Genomic DNA, 21,156 nt, shown 5'->3' on the forward strand with positions numbered 1-21,156 from the left:
GTGAGCGACAATCGTTGAAGCGTAACTACCTGCTCACTGGTGAAGGACGCTTTACAGTAGGAGATATGTAGCGTTGGGGCTTGGCAGAGAGTGCTGCCTGTGGGTGCAGTAGAGTGCAGACGACAGAGCAAATAATCAAGGCTATTTTTTTGGAACTTAAGCTTTTACATGTGTTAACGGTTGCAGATAACAACTCAGCAATTAATGGAATAAAACTCAGCATAACTGTAACAGTTTTTGTGTGAAAGGTACAATACAAAACATACGAGGCATCTCAGATGTCGGGGAGGGTCGACTATTCAATCTCGGAGGTCCAGGCCCATCAAGAATCGGGGGAGAGTGATTGCTTTGGGCGGCTACAGCAGATGATCTCGGCCTTGATCCTAGTCAGGTTAGAAAAGAAAATAACCAAAAAATATGAATTGACATGCTATAGCACACATGGCACCTACATATAGTTGATGATGTTTTCAAATTTGGTTTGCTTTTACAGCTTGTGTTTTCACGAAAAAAAAATATTATTATTTGTGATGCTACAGTGATGTATTAAATAGAAATAGGAAAACGTAAGTCCGTTTATGCGCATGACACGAAACATAGCATAACCATCAGTTTATGACTGTGTAAAAGGGTAATGCGGAGACGGGTAATATTATTCATAGATTTGGAAATTTGTCCAGTAAAAGATACATCTCTCTTATTAGAAACTACCACAAAATTTAGACCAATGACTACTAGGCCATGGCCCTTGTACGGTAGGAGGAAGTCTCTGTTTCGTGCAGTTGGCAGACAACAGGCGAAACCTGTTTTCCATCCGAATATCACTAAATAACAAACTATTGCCTGATACCAGAAACGATATCACAACACTACGCATACACGTACAGGAAGTCAGAGTATAGGAGTTAGTTAAAAATACAGTTAACAGTTCAACGTCACATGCGAATGAACTCGCCTCTCAGAGACAGGAAACAGGTGTTTAAAGTATAGAAAAGACTTGTAACACAGAGAAGAGTTTTGCCATACTACAACAAACCCTTTCTCACTTATTTTATTACTACAAACGCAGACATTTTAATAGGTTGGACTTGATTTGCGGTTGGTAAATGCCCAAATTATATTCGATTAATTGCTTTATCAATAAACAAACATGAGGATATGAATAGTTAAATTCTATATACTGTATCAAGTCAATTTCTGCTTAATTAAAAAAAACGTTTCTTTTACATCAAGTCAACGTCTGCACATGTTGAATTGAGGTAAAACGAACGGGTATTGCTGGCTGCGTACCACACCAAGCAGCCAGCCTATGATGACATTCAGAGTGTGCTTTAAAAAATGCCAAAGCGAAACAATAGTAAAAAATGATGAAATTTGCATGCGAGTTACAGCATAGAACGTTGTTAACACATTGCAATGCTTGCACGAGCAAGGTGTAACAAATTACAATCTCAAATCGTTGTTCATCATCATCCAAATTCGGTTTTGTCCCTACTAGTGGGAGTGGCGAATCTTTCCGTGCAGCGATTGCCTTCACTCCTATTCTCCATGTTCGAAATTACGTTTGTTCCGCAATGACTACCTATCCAATTATGTCAAGGTAGTCATGTAGCGCCACTTTCCCATGTCTCAATAACTTAAAGCAGATTTCGATTGCGAGCAAGTCACACATAAGAGCAAACAAGGTTGGCTTTGTACTGCACTGGAGCAAACAACTTACCAATGCAGTCTGAGTTTCTGTTTTCTCCAACTTCGCTATATTCTGATTGGTGGTGGTTAACTCCTGCAATGCATACAGCTGATAAGACTGCGACATACTCAAATTAATGTTTCGTTTGGTTTCGGTAACTTTGTAAATGTGGTCAAAAATTCGAAAAAAAAGTGTCCAAATTAAAAAAGGCTAAATTGTAGATGTAGCGAAGGTTTAGTTATTAACTAGTAAAGCAAAGGAGCTAACTAAGAACATTGTTTGCCCATAAGCATTGGCAACTGAAAACCAACTTCTACAGTTAGTGTAACCTATATAATATAACCTTAGTAGCTTTCATCTTAACTTGCATTTCTTTTTTTAAAGTTTTTAAAACATCATGAACCCATGAAGCCCATGTTTTGACAAATGTCAAAGCACCACTTTTAAAACTTTATCCAACACATCAGAAATTTTTGTTACAACTCAGGATTTAGCCAACTTTTTACAGTTTTTAATGATAATTATTTGCTTGCTTTAAAATTTACAGACGTTACGACGCAGACAGCAAGAACATGACTTGTAGTCCCACCATCTGTGCAGCTCGACTGCAGTACTTAAAAAAAAACCTTCGAGTAACATAGCATGTAAATGTTGTCACCATAGCAAACATTAGAAGCAGCATTACGATATTAATTTAGTAATTTTTTTTAGTAATTTGTTGCTTTTAGTAATTTTAAAGTTACCAAAAGCTTTGCAGCGTGTAATTTTACATTGATTTAACGTCGGCAGACGCTTAACTAACAAAAAGGACAACTTTTTCCAATTCATGACATCACGAACAGAAAGTTATTTTTCTGTTACGCTGAAGCTGAAATCATGCAAAAATTACAATTACTATAGCTGCTTGGTTGTAATCGCAAGAATTTAATATGTTAGTTCTAGGCTGTTGTTGAGTATATCTAATGTGAAAGGTTCGCAAAAGTAAATACATAGAAGTCTAACACTGCAATACATAAGCTTGTGAAGAAACTATTAAGCGGAGCAATAAAGCAAGTTACGGTACAAAACTCAAGGTATTTCCATCTACAAGGCATGCGATGATGAGAAAACGTACATGAACGAAAAACCAAGAAGCCAACAGGATAATACTAAAACAGAACGGTGTCATGCACGTGGTTGAAAAGCTTTTTCTCCACAAAAAACTTAGTTATCGAATTTCTGTCCTAAAAGCTGAGGTATCGAAAAAAAAAATCATCACAAAATAAAGCACAAAACAAACCAGGTGTGTTATAAGAGGGATTAAGTTGGGTGCAGTTTTCATCACGAGTTAAAGAGTGGTAAGCTGTCTGAGGAAGAGCAAGACTCCTTCCTGTTTTATTGGGGTTGGAGTACAATTCTTCGACGTCAACATCAATATCCTCAGACATAGCGTACTGCGGATCACTCTGCACGTCAACGTGGATGTTGGCAGTTGCGGATGGTGCTGTTGGAAAGTATAGTCAGGATGAGGAGGATTGTTTTTCAGAAGACGATTGATGCTTGGTAAGTTGGGTTTAAATTTGGGGAGGATATGTGAGATACCAGAACCATGTTCTAACTTGTTATCGTCCTTTGTTGGCTTGACGGTTAGTTGGTTGCTACTTAAACTTTAAAGTTTAAAACTTTGCAAACATGAGAACATAAACACACCCAAGCATCATTCAGCAAAATAAAACACAGGCCTCGAAATTCCGGCGGTCATGGCGGACATGACCTCCGGAATGACCTCGAATGTCTGCCGAAGCCGACTCATTGGTCGGTCATAAATGACCGCCGCAAAATTCTTGACAAAAATAGAGCTAATGCAGCAAAAATATATTTTAAATTTGAATTGTTACAATTGTTTGTTTAACGCGAACAAATACGGAGCTGAAACAATAATAGTACAGGCAATTGCTTTAAAGACCACATTAGAGTGGCGTGGTTAACAAGCTGATGGCAAAAGTAGCCATTTTTACATCATTTCAACGCCTTGCAATGTTGCCTTGAAATAAAGTTATCTGAACTTTTCGGCAGGATGTGTATTCAGCCCTCGAAATTAGCTGCCATCTACGACGGCAAAAACATTGCCGTCGCCAAATCAACAAACCTTGGATTGCGGCGGCAATTGCCGTATGCTTTAATCAAACGAAATTTTATACGCTTCTTCTTCATCGTCTGTCATACGGCGGTAGCCAAGAGCATCACGCAAGCTATTTTATGCGCTGACAATGCTCTTGTGAACTGTAAAAAGTTTGCAAGTTCCTTATAAATACTGGCTTAATTGTTACGCAAAAGTTATTCTTTCATCGAAGGGAATGCTTATTTTTGACCGGTGTCGTTGCGAATATAAAAAGTGGTACAAAATTTGATAAATGGTTCTTCGGCAGTAAAGAAAAGTAATGCTTCCGATTATGTGGCATCGCGCGTTCATGAACGGGCAGTTTTACGTCTTCAAGTATTCCAGTGACGACGCGACAACCTCATCCTCCGATGTTTCCGATTCTGACTAGTTTATCAAACAGACTTTGTGTTGCTCGCAGTATCCTAATTGTGCCGAAATTATGTTAGTGTACTGTATGCGTAAATCGAGGCAATCTTCTCGCAGGGAGCTATTGATTTGTTATCGGTACCTGATTGAGCAATTAACGTTATTTCATGATAATTTAACGTCGCTAGATGTCGAATTAATGTAAAACAAACGTAAATTTCTTATTGGGCATTGTTGTTGCGCGATATAACTCGCTGGGAAAATTAAATCGATTTGTGCTGACTCGAACGTTGAATCAACCCAAAATTAACTTACTTTTTCCCCCCAATGAGTTATAACGTGAATCACCGTAACAGCGTGCGTATCGCGTTGATCGCTACTTTTGGTATTATTACATCACAACAAATCAAACAGTGCGGTCGTGATAGACTATTCGATTATTTTTTTTCTCTTCTCGTTTTACATGTTTTGGTACAATTTTTTCGTAATAAACGTTCACAGCAATTGCCGAGGCAATTTCAACTTTTGCCGTTTGGCCTCGTCAACGTTTTTGCGAAGTAGAAATATGCTAATTTTGAAGACTGTGTGAGTGTTCACAGCAAGTAAAATAGTCCGAGGTGAGGTCTTGGTGCGATGTTTCTGCTGATTAAACTCACGCTGCGAGTAAATCAAACAGGAAGAAATTTTGAACAATTTTTGTCCGAATTAAATGCTCATTTTGCGACGGCATTTGTATTGCCGTAGCAGAATGGCCATTATGACGTTTGCGACGGCATTTACCACGGCAATTGCCGTGTGCCGCCGCTAATTTCGAGGACTATGTATTCTAATTTTAACAATGAGGATTATTGCGTTACATTGATCGTTTGTTAAAAAGAAACGTCACAGAGAAGCAAGTCTCGGCTGGGTTCCGCACGTGCTTAGGCGAATGTGGCGACCTTATTCATGCTGATACTGATAGAAATAGAGTTTCTGCACGGAAGGGAGCGTGTTAGACTAACACTAATGGTGTTAGTTAGCTCAGTTAACACTAACACCATTGAGGGCTAACACTATTGAGTCACTGATGCGGATTTGTCTGGACGGTCCTGAGCTGGAGATTTACGACCCCGCGCCGGCAGTAATCGCTTGGCACAACGATTCTATAACGCAAAAACCACGGAATAAGTGATCGTAGTTGCTTTTGTAATAAGGAAATTTGGATTGTTGTTTTCAATTGCGTTTATTGCGTCGTTACACGACTGTCATTAACGCACTGATTTATTTGCAAGCAATCTGCTCCAGTATACTTCAGGGTCGGTTAATTAAGCCATCAACCATTGCAGAGTTATTCTGTTGTAGAAAATCTTCTACAAACATGACTACACAATACTGTAGTGTGATTTTGTGCAAAATCTACTACATGCAAAAAATATGTCCGGTTGAGATATTAAATGTCCGCTGAAAGGGCTAGTCCGGTAGGACATGCATGACCGCCGGAAAAAAGTACAAATTTCGAGGCCTGAAACATATTGTCAACTATCTTACGAAAAAGCAAAGTTAATTTAGGTGTTGCATTGGTTAGTAGAAGACTTTGTTAAACTTGTGCAAAAAGTAGCAATAACACAAAACATTTTAAGATTTTTACAACCATGCTTCAAGATATTTCGTAGTTGCAACATTTTAGTAAATAGAACAATCTGTCTGGTCAAAAAGTGCCAGTTAGGATTAGTACAATAGTAGTAAAGAATAAATCTGTATTAGTTTCATACTGACTGTTAATTTATGATAAAGAAAATAAGAATTTGTGGTACACTGGTACAGTTGTTATCAATTATCATCAATTGCACCATGCTCAACGGAAAGGTATAGCTACCTTCTTTGGCAAGATGTTTTTGCAAATATGGGTTGTTCTTGCTTCGGAAAGTTCGTTTTGGCTTTAACGGTGGTTGCGGTTTTGCAGCAGTGGGGGTTGCTGTAGATTTGTTAACTTCTGCAAAGGATCAAAGATAGTTAATCGACTGTTTTCGTACGCTGCAACGAATCATCATCTTCTTGATTAACTTAAAAATTAACAGAAATCCACTTTCATAACATTGATCATTTAAGAAGTAAAGAAAACACACGATTTCTGTTGACACCGATTCCTGGTCCAAGATTTCAACATGCAATACTAAGAGCACAAGTTTAACTTTGCAAATTTTTGTAATAGAGGTAGTAGGTAGATTTAAAAAGTTTTCTTTCAACAATCCTGAACAAAACACATCTTTTTTCAAAATAGGTTCTTTTACTGCCACGGTATTTATTGTATTTAAAACTTCTAAATTGCACGCCATAAAATATCAAGACCTTTTATGTCAGTGCCCAAAAAGATAGGTCCTAAGAGAAAATCGAAAGGGAAAGACGTAATAAGATGTTAAGCGAAAGATAACCTGGTACAACCCTAGATTGATGCAAAATAGGTCTGCCCCGATAACTCAGTTGGTTAGCGCGTGACTTCGTGATCGAAGAAGTTTCAAGACCAAGTGGCGCTGGTTCCACTCTTGGTCTCGGGGTGTGCACTTGAGAATGATCAACGTACTTTGAGGACTGCTCTCCATTCAGCGGCATCTAAGCGATGAAATAATTCCACGGCAACAATACTTCAACAATCGGAAACTTCACTCTATCAATCTCGGTGACCGGGACGGGAAATTTTTTTCCCACGAACTTTTTGTTACTTCGCAGAGTTTGCATTAATACAGCGTGAATGCAAACATTTTTAGTTGGATTGTTTGATTCAATGGTTTCGGTTTTGTCTTACGTTCGTGAGGACATCGGTTGGACGCCCATCGAAGTCATTTTTTTTCTTTAAATTAATTTTTGCGGTGCACAAAAGCTTTCCAAAAAAAGTAGGGTTAGGGTTAATTCTTAATCAATTCGGAAAATCTTATTTTTAGAGTGACTAGAGTCAATTTCTTTTCTCAACTTTTTTAAACTTGACTAGACTAGGTGTGTCTCCAGGCTACGTTTTTTCAAGTTCAATGTTTAGATTTGGACCTGGAGAGCGAAAATTCGCTGCTGACTTTGAAAACCGCGCGAAAAAATGAATCGGTAAAAACAGTTACGCGCGCCACGTGGCAACCAGTAATGGCTACACTTACAGAAATATGCAAATGAGACAAAATGTTTGCAGGAAAAAAAAACGCAACCGGGACGCAACTTTTGAAAAGGTACCATAAAAAAATCCCCTATACCGAGATTCAACATAGTTTGACCAATCGGAGCGGTACTGATCAGTGAAGCGTGATATGTTGTTCTCAACAGTCAGTGGAGCGTGAGATTGCATTTTTCACAACTCAAGGCTTAGTAATGCAGCAATGCTGATTAGTCAGTCAGTCCCAGTGCTCAGCCGTTTTTGAATGTCAGTTGAAAGTATGAAGCAAATCGGTATACCAACAACTAGACTTCACACTTAGGCTAAATTCGACATTTCAAAAATTACCCAGATGATATATTTTTACCATCGCTAAATGAGTCGAATGTGAACAGAACACTTATTAGGCCAAGATGCCTCATGATATAGGATAGGACAATACCACCATGGACTTTATAACTGCAATAATCTTAGTAAGGGATTTGTGCTTTGCATACATACAAAATGTAATTGCAGATTCCTTTTTACTATTTTGTCTCTCAGTCACATGTTTCAATGAACATAACCTAGCTTGAAACTGCATTCATTAAAAACCCTGTTGGTTACAAATTTTTCTGTGAGGACTTGTTGGACTCATGATGACTATTTTGCTGTTTAAATGTAATGCCTCAACCTCCCTCAACATGAAATGGCTCATGACGAAGTATTTGAACTACAACATGCCTGTTCGTACATAAACCATCACTAGGCTCTATCATCAAATTATGGTACCGTACTTATGTTTTTATAGAATGGGGTTCAGTGGTAGAAAAAGGTACCTACATACATTGTTTGTTCATAGCAATGACAAAAAGCGTTATATTTGCTGATAAATTATTTGGTAGAAACGTAAGCTGGACCGGTATTCACAAATTTGCTCGAAATGATATCTGGTGTAATATGTGAGCCAGGTAGCCTACTAAGCAGCCCTTTTGTCAGGTGCCAATAAAACACCTTTTTAAAGTGCTCCCTGGTTTTAACTACTGAAGTTGGTGTGCCGTAACTTTCACTACATTGCAGAAGCAGCCTGAAATCAGCTGAATTTAGCAGATGCAGTTAGGCTACAAGGTTGTTCATCAGAAATTTGAAAGTGAATCTTAGGTGTTATGACAGTCTAATATCAACAAACCATTTCTCATGCTTTTTAAGAAGTTGTGAAAGGGCATTTCAAGTGTCACGGTTGTACAAGGTCGCTTTGCTTTTCAAAGCTTTGGGGGCCCGGATTTTTGCTTGGTACCGGGCCCGAAAGGTTCTCTCAATGGCCCTGATAGAAACCGTCGCATTTTGAAAGAAGTTTATCTTGTTTTTGACCATTTTGTGCTCGAAATACTCAGAATGAACTAAATTTAATGTAATTTTTTCAAAATTCTCTGAGGGAGGCCTCCACCTGTTACTGGGGTTGCCTAAGTCAACACACTGGAGGGGGTCCATCTGCATGGATTGACTCCTTGCTGTTTAAACTCCTGGCAATGCCACTACAAGACTACAGGGTGCTAAACTGTCCAGACCAGTTTACAGTAGTGCTCAGGCTTTGTTAAAAACAACATGTTTTATTTTACGCCCATTGCGACAACATACAGTACACTGCGATTACACATGCAACACAACAGATGACTGGAAGCAGCGAAGGAACCATACAGTTATCAAGCAGACGCTCTCACCACTCAGGCGGCTAGATGTTAAGGTGGAGGTAATGGAATGCTTTTCATCAAGACACAACTGCCAACTAGAAATTTATTTTCATAAACATTGGGCTAATGTAAATTTTTCTGAAATGATTTGACTACATTATTTTACTGTTTTGTATTTCAGTGTAGAACAAATATTTCAAATTTTTTTCTTGACTGTTAAATTTAATTCATTTATAAAGCGTCAAAACAACGATCGCAAAAGTTTTCTCCACACGAAAAAGATCTGTTTCTCACTTGCATTGCAACATATCGCAATATTATTGAATGCAAGAAGACTGATGGTGTGACTACACACAACAAAAATGATGCCTGGCGGGAACTCACCAAAGATTTTAATGGTGCCTCAACCTTCGCAGTTAGAGAAGAGGGTACGCTTCGAAGGTTATGGACAAACATGAAGGCCCAAGCAAAAAAAAGGGTCTCTTTGGCCCGCCAAGAACGCTTCACCACTGGCGGTGGTCCACCCCAAAAGAGTAATGACACCGAAAAAGAAAATTTGAATTAGCTGAACAACTGATACAGGCACAAATCGAGCAATGTAAAAAATAACAAATTTGAGCTTTGCTACTCTGTTTAAGTATTTGTGTGATAACTAGGGCGATTTTTTGTAACCAAAGTTACTTTTCTATAGTTGTACCAATTAACAAAGGAAATGTATTACCAAAATTTCATGGTTGTGTGGGGTCAATGTTTAAGATTATAAAGTTACCAAAAGTCACTTTTTGTGTTTTTAGATTACTTTTCATTTGTTAGGTCACTTTATTTTGCATACTTTTTTGCCTAATTCCCCTATTTGTATCATATATCTTTTATTGCTACTGGAGAGATGAATTTACATTTTATGTAATGCCAAGACTTTTAATATATCTTCTACTATGGTATGGATTTTAGATATGCACGAACCCATGCTTGTTCGTATCACGTGTATTACCGAAAACTCGAATCTTTGCGATCAAACAAATTGTGTTAACTATATTTAACCAATTGTTTTCCCTGCAACAGCTAGAGTGTTTGTTTTTTCCTGCTGTTTTCCCTGCAACAGCTAAGTTGTATAAAGTGTTCGATTGACAGAAACTTCTTCCCAGAGAATGTAAAACATTACATTGTGTAATTTGAATGTGTAATTCTGATTTGAGTACAAATTGAAACCAATTTAGATGCTTTTTTATGTGGAATTTCTGCCATTTCTTTCGCTTTCTTGTTTTCGAATAAAGTTACTTTTTGGTGACTTTTTCGCAAAATTGAAGTCATTTTAGTTACAAAAAATCGCCCTAGTGATAACATTTTGTATATGTACAATTGAATGGTTGTAACTTTTCACTGTTCGTAATTGTTATCCATACAGAACAATTTAGAAATAAACACACCAGGTAGCTGTAGCCATGGTTTCATAACTTCATTAAAACAGACAGAAAAAACTAGTACCTCAGGATACTACCCTGCCAGCAAATCAACCACTATTTACATTGATTCAACGTCTGTAAATGTTGAATCAATGTAAAAAAATGATTTGCTGGCTGAGTATTTACTCACAGATTCCTCATCAGGTGTACAATGAAAGAAAACAGCAACCGGCTCATTTACAGCACTGGGTGAAAATCAATCGATTACGTTAAAAATATTACTTTAGTTTAAAAATATTGACAACCCATGTCCTCCTGGTGATAAGATTGGTGTATGAGTTCCAAGACCGGATTACTTGAGAAGTATTGACTGATAATTTGCCATCTCATTGCGTTTCCACCAACTGTGGGCATGGGTTGCTGTTGGCTCCTTATGCAGGAGTTGGCGTGAGATGAAGATTCTTCAAAACCCACCACGGCGAACAGCAAAATTATGCAAACAAGCAGTTGCGACTATAATGGGAAGGGTGTTGTCCTGTTTAGTTCGGAGAGGAATTCGCAAGCACCGAAACCTTTGCTTCCAAACTTCGCTTTGTGAGGTCTTCAGCATCAAGTTCAGCACAATCCACTACATTCACTGCATCAACCATGTTGTTATTACTATTTTGTATCTAATTGTACACACTGGTATTCATGAATTCCATACATGTAATGAAAATACAAAGTGATAGGTGTGCATGGTCACTGTGATTAGGTAAACATTGATGACAAGCAAAAGGGTTAGGAATGGACAATGTAGTATGAGTATAACATATCATTGAATGCTAAAATATGGACAGTCACATGTATATAATATATCAAATATAGTTATTACGGTATCATACTCTCTAAAACCTCTACAGCCTGTTTCATCCTAAAAGAAGGATCAGCAGAAGGTCCTTATTCGAAAACAGCTTGTTAAACAATTTTTTATAGGCCTGGGACAATGTATTACCGGTATAAAGCCACAAGTTCAGTTCAGTTCAGTTGTTTTTATTTCTGACCATCATATCAAAACAATACACGTCAACATAGCAAAGGTCGAGAAAAGGGTAGAAGCGACAAAACGCGAACGTTAAAACGTGCTTGAGACCGAAGTAAGTTATTGATTTGAAAGAAATTTGGCACGGTCGCAAACAAGCCATCAGTAACAGCGCATATGCTACAATCAGGGGCGCCGGTAAGCTACTGCACATATTGCAATATAACAATTTCTGCTATTCGCTTTTAGCCTAATTATAATCTTTCATTTTTGCCTCAAAATAATATTCATGGCACAAAATTCTGCAACACAGTAGGTTACATCATTATAACAAAGCATGATGCCTTTCTTTGTATACCGGACACTTGTTCATTACTCAATAAGTGAGCTGATAGATGAGCATTATCGCTATATCTTAAAACTTTTAAAAGAATTGGCCTTTCAGCAACAAAAATGCCCTTTTTTCATAATCCTACACCCCCCGGTCAAAAATTGTTCCGGCACCCCTGGCTACAGTAGCCAAATTTTGGTAAGCAACCCATAACCTCAACTATTTTATATACAATTATAAATCAGTTGCTGTCCATGAAAAGTGAAGAACCTTTACAATTACATTTTGGTCATTCTAATCCTATCACACCTTCCATAGTTCAAAAGGTGTAGCCTGATGTTGCAATTATCAAGAACTAATACAATACCAGTACTAGAAACCTTTGCTGGAAAGTTAATCAAGCTTTAAACCTACTCCAGAGCTGTATTAACTCTGTTACTTAACTTGCCTGGTTAATCACAGTTTAATCATGGTTTAAACAGCCCATTGGTGTTGGTGCATACGAAAGTCTCACTTAATTTTAATTGTACTGTAGTTTAATTCAAGATTATCATGCTCCACTGATCAGCACCGCTCTGATTGGTCAAATCATTGCTGAAAGGGGATTTTTTTATGGTACCTTTTCAAAAGTTGCAACCGGGACTGCGTCCGTGGTTCAAAGCCTCCACAAGTATGCCAAGGTTAAGCTCTCAAGAAACTGCCAGGATTAAGCTTTCAAAATACGGTACGGTACTTAATCTTTTAGAAAATAACTATTTTCAAAATGTTTCATCGAAAATAAGGACGGGAAACGGCAAGTTAAATACTTAAATACTTCGCACTGAAAAAATAAGACACGTAAAGTTGTAAATAATTTGGATTAGTTATATTAAGTCCAACCGTGGAACAAATTTGCGATGTTTTGTTCAGGATAAAAACTTTTCATTTGAAATTACTTTTAACCGTGAAAGAATGGATTTCGCTTATATTTCTACCTTAAACAAAATCTAAAAGATTAAACACAGACATAGCAACTAAGAGCTTTCAACCAAAAAAGTCACTAATCTAAACTATCCGAAAACTTATATTCAGGCGTAAAAGAACATTGCTCAAAGATCCCATGAAAATAAATGAAAACCATGTTTCAAACAAGGCATGCATAAATTTACATAAAAATAATATTGCGAAGCTTATGAATTGAAATAAAATAGTATGAGTGATTTTGATAACTGAAATTAAATAACAAATGTGAATCTGATGGCTCTGCAAGACAGTGCTTGCAAGAGCAGTGGACTCACAAAATAGTGAATACTGAATAGCCATTTTGTGAAGAAATAGGCTACACTACGTACTATGCAGACTTAGTAGTGTATGGTGTGTAAGCTAGACTTTTCCAATCATTTTTTCAAGTTTGATGGAAGCGATATTATGGCGCATTTGTTAATTTGATGACGTTTCCAGAAACGTAGCATTTTATGCTTCTTTTCAATGAAACTTTATTGATTAATTCCATCTGTGATATAAGATTTAGATTCTCATTAACAATAGTTGATTGCCTCTATTGGAGAGATTATTATCCAACATTTTTGGTAGGATTGCAAGGAAGGCCATATTGATCATTGATCAAGCTTCTTTATAAATTGTTTGACAAAAATATTTAAATGGTGAAAATGCCCCACAATCTCACCTAAAATGCTTCAAAGTACGCAAACTAGTGATTTAAATTCAAACCTGTAACTTTTTTTATTTCTTTTTGTTCTGGAATGGAGGAATACAAGTTGGCTTCATTAGGAGGGGCTGTTGATGTAGGTGATGTTTCGAATACACTTGATGTGTTTGAACCCAAGGATGACCGAAAAGAAACTGGGCTAACAGGTTTTCCAGATAAGTACGAAGGCTCCAAGTGCGCTCCGTTGTCAGGAACAGTTCCGCCCATTGTGCTTCCATGTGCTTTAGTATTTTTATCTTGTTCAGTTTTCGTAGAAGATAAGCTTGTACTCAGTAAATTTCCCGGTCTATTCAAAACGTCGTAAGTGCTTGCACTGATAGGTTGAGGATTGTTACTGGGAATGTGAGTGTACACGGAAGTGTTGTTTGACAAAACACTTGACTCAGTAGTGACATTCAAAACTCTTGGATCTTGAGTAACCGAAGCTAGCAGACCGGTTGGCTGCACACTTGGGTCAGTAGTCCGTTCCAAGATTTTTGGTGAACTGCTGGCAATTGCATTTTTATGTCCTCTAACACTGTTGAAACACTTTTTTGGCAACACCGGTGGTTTTGTCTTAGCTGGTGGCATTAAAGGCGTCTTAGTCAGAATTTTGTTTCTGCTGTTGAAAGGAACTGGCTGCATAAACTCATGAATGTTTACTTTTTTAGGTGATTTAAAGCCGTCAAGGTCATTGTCAATGGAGTTAGCTCTTGCTATTTTCTTTTTATGAACAGTCGAATCTTGAATGGCTCGGAGATCGAAAACAGATAAAGAGACCTGAGAGTTTTTTTGCAAACCCATCCCGTCGGCCATCATCCCCTGAGACCATAGTCTCTCTTTGCGAGCTTGCAGGGATTCGGAAATCACAGGTGCAATTCCAGAACTTTTTCTCGCCTTTGGCACTACAAATATCCAGGAGTTGTAAGCAAAATAAATCTCAATAACTCTTATAAAGTTTAATTTACACGTGCACGGTGCACTCATGCAGGTTTGTGTTATCTTGTAGAAACAAAAACATGATGAAAAACAAGCAAAGAATGCTGAAACCAAATCTATATTATGCATGAGACATTAGTGATAAAGCAAAGAAAAAATATCATTTGAAACAAGACTTCGGTAGAACTGCACATGAAAAGTTTAAAAGTGCAAACACTAGGACCAACTACTTCACTACCGGTACCCTATTTCATCATTTTAAAGAAATGGATTGATTTATTGAAATGACTAAGTGGGTTCCCAGACAGCAAATCAACCATTTTTTACAGTAATCCAACGTCTGCAGACGTTGAATCAATGTAAAAAAATGGCTGATTTGCTGTCTGGGTAGTTTTAGTCGAGCAATGAACCTGCGCATTAGTAGCATGCTGATTGCTGAACTCAAAAAAGAAAGCCCATAACTAAAACTCTCACAGCAGACCTACGTAAACAAATTGCAAGAAATACGGCAAACTGTTACCTGCATTTGAATTAGTTTCCAGGCGGGGAACGCTTGCTGCAGGCAATCTATACAGAAGCAACAAAGTGAATCAGTAGGCAGTATTGCCATTTACAAGCAATTTGCATTTATCAGTTTGCTACTTAGCGGTTTTGATCAAATACCAGCAGCAACATTAAAAGACACAATAACAAGAAAATCAAAACAATAATCCGACATGCTTTTCTGCAAATTTAGTGATCGAAATAGAAATTTTAAAACGATCACTTAACGCTTAATACAGTGGTGTTATTTCAGTTGTGCAAATTCACAAATTCAACAGCAAATAAAAACGCTATACATTAGTAGTTTGAAGGAATTGGCTGAATAAAAGCTTTTCTGGCAGCATTTAATAAAATTAAGCAATGTGTGATAGCACGCGGTATCTTGCCAGTTATTTCGTCAACATTGAGTGATTATAACTTCGATGGGATTTTGCTAGTTTGTTGACAAGAAACCAAAACTGAAGATATTTTGTTTTCATCACATCACATAAAAAAACTAGTAAACACACGACACAGCTTAATAGTCAAATAATTTAACGTGTTAACAAAATTGTGATGCGAATTCAAAAGACTAAAGAAATTAACACTGACAAGCCAATACACAGAAATACCATTCTTTCGAAATATACAATTATACATGATACACAGTCATTGTCGTAAAAAATTTTTGGGGTAGAGAGCCTATCCTTTGTCATCTGAGACACGCAGAGCTACTTCATATTATTTGGTGGACAAAACGACAGTACAGTCGTTGATATATGGTCTGCTTCTCATCCCGCCAAACTCCCTCGTTGCAGATGCCAATCCGTGCTGATGCGCGATTGAACGGAAAAGCCGGTCGCACGTGCGACCGTGATTAATCGCTTCCAATATTGATCATCGACATTATGGGTATCAACGATGCAATAGGAGATACAAAACACTTGCAAAAACATGATATGAACCTTATAGAAACTGAAAGTGATCTTAACCTCAACAAACAAACCATCAAGATGATCACTGACTCATGAAATCGTATGTTCACATACGTATTAAGATATTATTTGGTTAACGTGATTTGTTGACAAACTGTAAACAAAACACAATCCTGTGTGTTGAAAGTAACGGTTAATTATAGGGAATGCACAGTTGCACACACGCGGAGACCACAGATGTGAGAGATCATTAACATACAAAATAGATATCTAGACTGCTATCTTAAGTTTCACGTTTGATTTTCTAATGGTATCCCCTCATGGCGTATGCCCGTATGAGAATCACAGGCTGCATGAGAGGGTCCACGTCTTTTAGGTGCAAACAGTTAGGCGCCGGTCAAATAGGCGCGTACACTGTGGCGTCAGGACATTTAGGTGCGGAGCACTGTGGGCTGTGGGGCCCGGTCATTTAGGTGCGAAGCACTGTGGTGCCCATTCATTTAGGTGCTATTACTAGTAAAGTATGCAGATTATATCAGCATGACAGGTAGGGCAATGCTTTAGAAAATTTAGATACTAAGCTAAAAACTCCAGATTGAAAAGTCTAGCGTTAAAAACACGCTTACCTTGGTTTCGCAATAGGTTTCACAACGTGGACAGGGGTAACCGGCTTCTGGTCAAAAGAGCTTTTTGACTTTGCTGCAATTTTTGACGGCTTCACAGGAAGGTCTGCAGGGGGGGAATTGTAGAAAGGGCGGCTTCCGGTACCCCCAGAGGGACGTTTGGTGTCAGAGTGTTTTCTTGTCAAATCAACATAAGAAGCATGTGGGACGTCGCTGGGACGTCGAGTCAGGGGTTCAAGACTTGACACAGGACGGGGCGCTAGAATTGATCCCTCTCTTCGAATTGGTTTAGGGGGAGGGTGGTGTTGCTCATCGAAGCGAGATGTAGCATTTGGTTGTTTTTGAAAAGATTGCTCTACGGGAACGTTTTCGTAATTCTTAGTCAAGTTCAAAGTTTTTCTTGGCTCGTGCTGTTGAGATTCGGGCAGATTTGAACTTTCTTTTGGTTTTATGGTAATATTTTCATAGTTCGTTGCTGTCAATGCCTTAGATAAATTTGAAGATGGCGTTTTGCCTTTTTCCATCATATACTTTGTGAACATTTCCGATACGGCCAAATGGACAAATTCGTACTGATCCTAAAAAATATTCAGAAAGTATCAACAATTGCCTACATCGTGACGTTACTCTCGTCCATTACAGCGCAGTGATTTCAAGTGCAAGAAAGGCAATCAAGTACACGGCCTTTTGTTATTTAAACTTTAAAATCCATTAGCTACTTCAAAATTCAATCTATCACTCCATTTGAAGTTTGGAGTAAAAGATGCAACCTAGCCACGTATACCCGTTGTGTTTTTTTTACAATCATCAATCTGTTGAAAGCTAATCCTACAAATTTCCTGCAGCGCAACTCGGTACTTTGACTGCTGGACAAGACCTTGGCTCATTCACGAAACTTTGAAGTGGACAGGTGTGTCTTAATTCTACTCCAGAAATAATAACGCTGCTTGGAAAAAACATAACGGTTAACTTAATATTGAAGCACACACTGCATCTTTCTTCTTTTTTCTTATCAACCCAAGTAGCAAGGAAAAACATTACAACGAATATTTGAAGACAGTTTTTTTCGCAACTTGTCAAGACAAGTATTATAATAAGTATATAACGAACAAAAATTGTATTTAAATACCAATGTTTAACGAACATTTGCAAAAAAAAAATTTTTGCCGCTGGCAAACTTAAAATGTTTTCAATACAAAAAAACGCCGATAAAGAAATTACAGTCCCGTGTACTGTACCTTTGTTTGCACAATGGCAGGACGTTGTTTCCTCATCAATGTCACAATATCAAACACTCTTAGATTCTTTTTCAATTTCTGAACAGAAAACAAACAGCAATGGCAGTACAGCATATTGTAAAAATCGCCGCATACCAATCGTAAATAAATCATAGTGTTACGTTTGCCATGGCAATAGAATTTCTTCAAAGAAACAACAAAGTAAGAAATAAATAAACAAGGTCAGTGCTAGCAGAGGTGTTCGACACAATTTGTTTACTGTCAATACAAAATTCCTTAGTGTTAGTTCTTTTCAAAATACCTTTCTTTGCACAGAAAAAACGTTTGACTAGGCCTACCCTGATAAGCTAAACATCTATTCGAAACGCGCTGAATGCAACCCAAGCGCGCATAAAACAATTTCGTGTTTTTCAGTAAAAGACAAAACCTAAAAAATTAAGCTCATCAGCGAAAAGGAAAAATCATACAAAAGGAGCGGTTGGACATTACCTTGTGGTGCAGCAGGTTTCTAAAATAGTCGATGACGAGAACAGCCCCAGTGCGGCCGCAACCGGCGCTACAGTGTACGCATAATGGAGTCTCGTAGTCACAACTAAAATAAACATAAAATAACATTGAAAAACGTTAACGTCACAGCGACCTATACATACACAGGCCCTGCCAACGTCCCAGACAGTAAAATCCGTCATTTTTACATTGATTCAACGTCTGCAGACGTTGAATCAATGTAAAAATGACGGATTTTGCTGTCTGGGGTGCGAATCTTCAATGACTCGAAGCTGATGTAACTTTGATTTCCAACTCTAAGGCTAAATGTGATTTATATCTTCAAGATGATAGTTATAAGCAAATACCAAGGTGAGATAACTGACTCTCGAATCTCTGCAAAATTCCTGATATAACTTTAAAAAAATACAAGTATTTTTCTGTCACCAGATGCTTGTCAGATTTCGAGGACAAGTTCTGAAAGCTACGGTCGGTAGATCAATGTTTGCATGGTAACAGTAGCACAAAAGTGACCCAAAATCCCATAAAGTATACACAACGAATATGCTCATTAAGTTCTGCTACTACTCAGACCAGCAACTTATGTCAGCGAATATGCGGATCAGTCAAATTTGAAGTTAGCACGGCCTGTGTATATGACTATAGTTAAAACGGACTTCCTTCTATTATGCTTGTGCTTTTCTTCATTGCTAGGTAAAATCTATAAAAAGTTTTCTGTTTTGTAAATTACCACTTTTTTAGGTTTTACTCAACTATTAGAGTTGGCAATAAGTTTTTGCAGAAAGTTTAAATCTGGCATTATACGTTAAAAACTTAAAATCATGTTTTTGATTATGCTAGGCCACAGAAAAATGAGAAATATTCTCAAACAATGATCGATACGTTAAACAACAATCGTCAATCTATAGAATAGTTTTTAAAATACCTTTCTCACTTTCAAGCTTCAAAGAAATATGCTTAACCCTTCCGCTTCCAGCTTGTCAAGAAAGTGGTGAGAAAGTTAGAGAAACATAACATTACGTAACACTATGTTTGTTCAAGTCATTTTTTTATGCTCCTTAATGTTTTTTTGGGGCGCTGAGTTCGTAAATCATCTTAGTTTTTGTATCATGGATGCTTTTTGATATAATTACACTTTTTGCTGTTTCCGATAATCTATATCGATTGTTATGTTTATACTTCCCATGCTGCTCAGGTAATAGAGATTAACTCTTGGTGATCTTCTGCTAGGTCTGTTTGAACACGACAATCACAATTAAACAGCAATTTGTTAATCACAGGTCTTAAAACTAACAAAACACATTCATTTCAAAGATTTACGGACTTCAAAACGTAGGCTACTGTTGAACGAGCTTTCCTTTTTTGACCAAATGTATCTTTCCTCATCAAAAACTACATGCAATCGTCCATAATTGCACTGCCCAAGTAGCCCTGACACCGTCTTGCATTGGCTGAACAGTGAACATCGTGGTGATTTAATATTTAAAACTTGAAAAAATTCGGTCAATTTTATTTATTTCGGTCATTTTTAGTCATTTTTGGTCATTATATAGTCATTAGTCAATTGACTATATATTTTTTCGGACATTTTGACCGAATTGACTATATTTTTTTCGGACATTCTGCTAAAAAATCGGTCAATGACCGATAAATAAGCGAAAAAAAACCCAGATGGTGAATACTCTCGTTTTGTTTCTCACTCAAGTCCCTAAACGTTTCTTGAACGAAATCAAGATGGAAGTATAGAAAATTAAGTTTAGACATGCGGCATCCTATCTTTTGGTAACTTGTGATCAGTATCAGTCGCCTATCTATCTCTTTGTAATTTTGATCTATATTATATTATTTCCTGAAAAAAAAAACATCATTCACACCTCAAAAAGGGAACTATTGTTTTGATTTTCTGAAAAACTTCTTAAAATCCAAAGCTTCAACAAATTGCTTTACTAAACGTATTGTTGCATGAAGAGGCGGTAACAAAAATTTTGGAAGGCTTACAAGCGGCTCATTGTACTTTCCTGGAGTCAGTTTTTCCCTAGGGGCCCATTGGATCTTATAGTAGGGCTCTCTATCAGCATCGTTGTTCCACAACCAAAGAAAACACGAGTATGCCTATCTGTGGTCTATGTAGTCTACCTTGTAGGCCCAACAAGAGCCCCAACATCTTAAAAAAACACAAACATACTTATTAAACTAAGTAGCCTACAGTTTAGTTTCAGCAATAGTTGCTCGACATTTTTGCAGTCGCCTTGAATTCGGATTGAGCAAACGAGAGAAATTGACGGATGTTTACTCCCAAGATGAACTAAAACTGCTTCAAGGCTTTTGGTGAAACTGTCCATAAAAAGTTACCACTGAGTGGAGTCATGTTCTATTCCAACATTAATCAAACCATTGACATCTTTGCAATAGCCAAGGTCTTGAACTACACCCAAGTAAACAAACAAGTCCACGTGCCTATTCCTATATTGTTATTTTGCAAATGACAAAGCTCTTCTAGAAGCCTTCGCCAACCTTTAAGATTAGATCTATACCACAGCTGCCACCAACTACATGGGGACTCATTGGGGAGCCCAGCAGGCCTTGTCCTGGTCTCCAAAAGGGCATCCCAAAAACAGTTTATATGCTGTCTAAGTGTCTAGTAGACGTGCTTACTTCTTTCAATACTTTTTGTAAAATGTGCTTTCCCACCAACATCATATTCACAAACATAAATAACAATCGGGTGAATTTTGGCATTGTATCCCAACCATTGCGGCTTTTATATCACGAAAGATACACTAACAAGTTGTCAAAATGCAGTAGCGCTGCTACGGTAGCTTATAGCTTACCAGAGGGTTTAAAAGTTTTGTTTCCGACACCTTTCAATTTATCAAATTTGTTTGAGACATTTTCTTCAAACTACGCTAAAGAAACCACGATTTTCACAACATTAATGCTGAGAGAGTGTTCAAGTTGGCTTAGAG

The 21,156-nt window shown here is 37.6% G+C and overlaps 1 protein-coding gene across 1 annotated transcript in view; it reads right to left on the reverse strand.

The window, feature by feature from the left end:
- Nucleotides 1-21,156, reverse strand: part of LOC145771106 (uncharacterized) — a 48,898-nt gene that overhangs the window by 19,609 nt on the left and 8,133 nt on the right. Inside the window, exons 8-15 of the mRNA XM_082582845.1 lie at nt 18,173-18,275; nt 17,684-17,761; nt 16,449-17,023; nt 14,886-14,932; nt 13,450-14,331; nt 6,055-6,171; nt 1,721-1,783; nt 267-383 (exon numbers count right to left, since the gene is read on the reverse strand). Of these exons, the coding sequence (XP_082438971.1) occupies nt 267-383; nt 1,721-1,783; nt 6,055-6,171; nt 13,450-14,331; nt 14,886-14,932; nt 16,449-17,023; nt 17,684-17,761; nt 18,173-18,275 (1,982 nt within the window). The remainder of the gene's footprint in view (nt 1-266; nt 384-1,720; nt 1,784-6,054; nt 6,172-13,449; nt 14,332-14,885; nt 14,933-16,448; nt 17,024-17,683; nt 17,762-18,172; nt 18,276-21,156) is intronic.

The sequence above is a fragment of the Aplidium turbinatum genome, chromosome 5 (genome assembly GCF_918807975.1).
Source record: "Aplidium turbinatum chromosome 5, kaAplTurb1.1, whole genome shotgun sequence".
Lineage (NCBI taxonomy): Eukaryota > Metazoa > Chordata > Ascidiacea > Aplousobranchia > Polyclinidae > Aplidium > Aplidium turbinatum.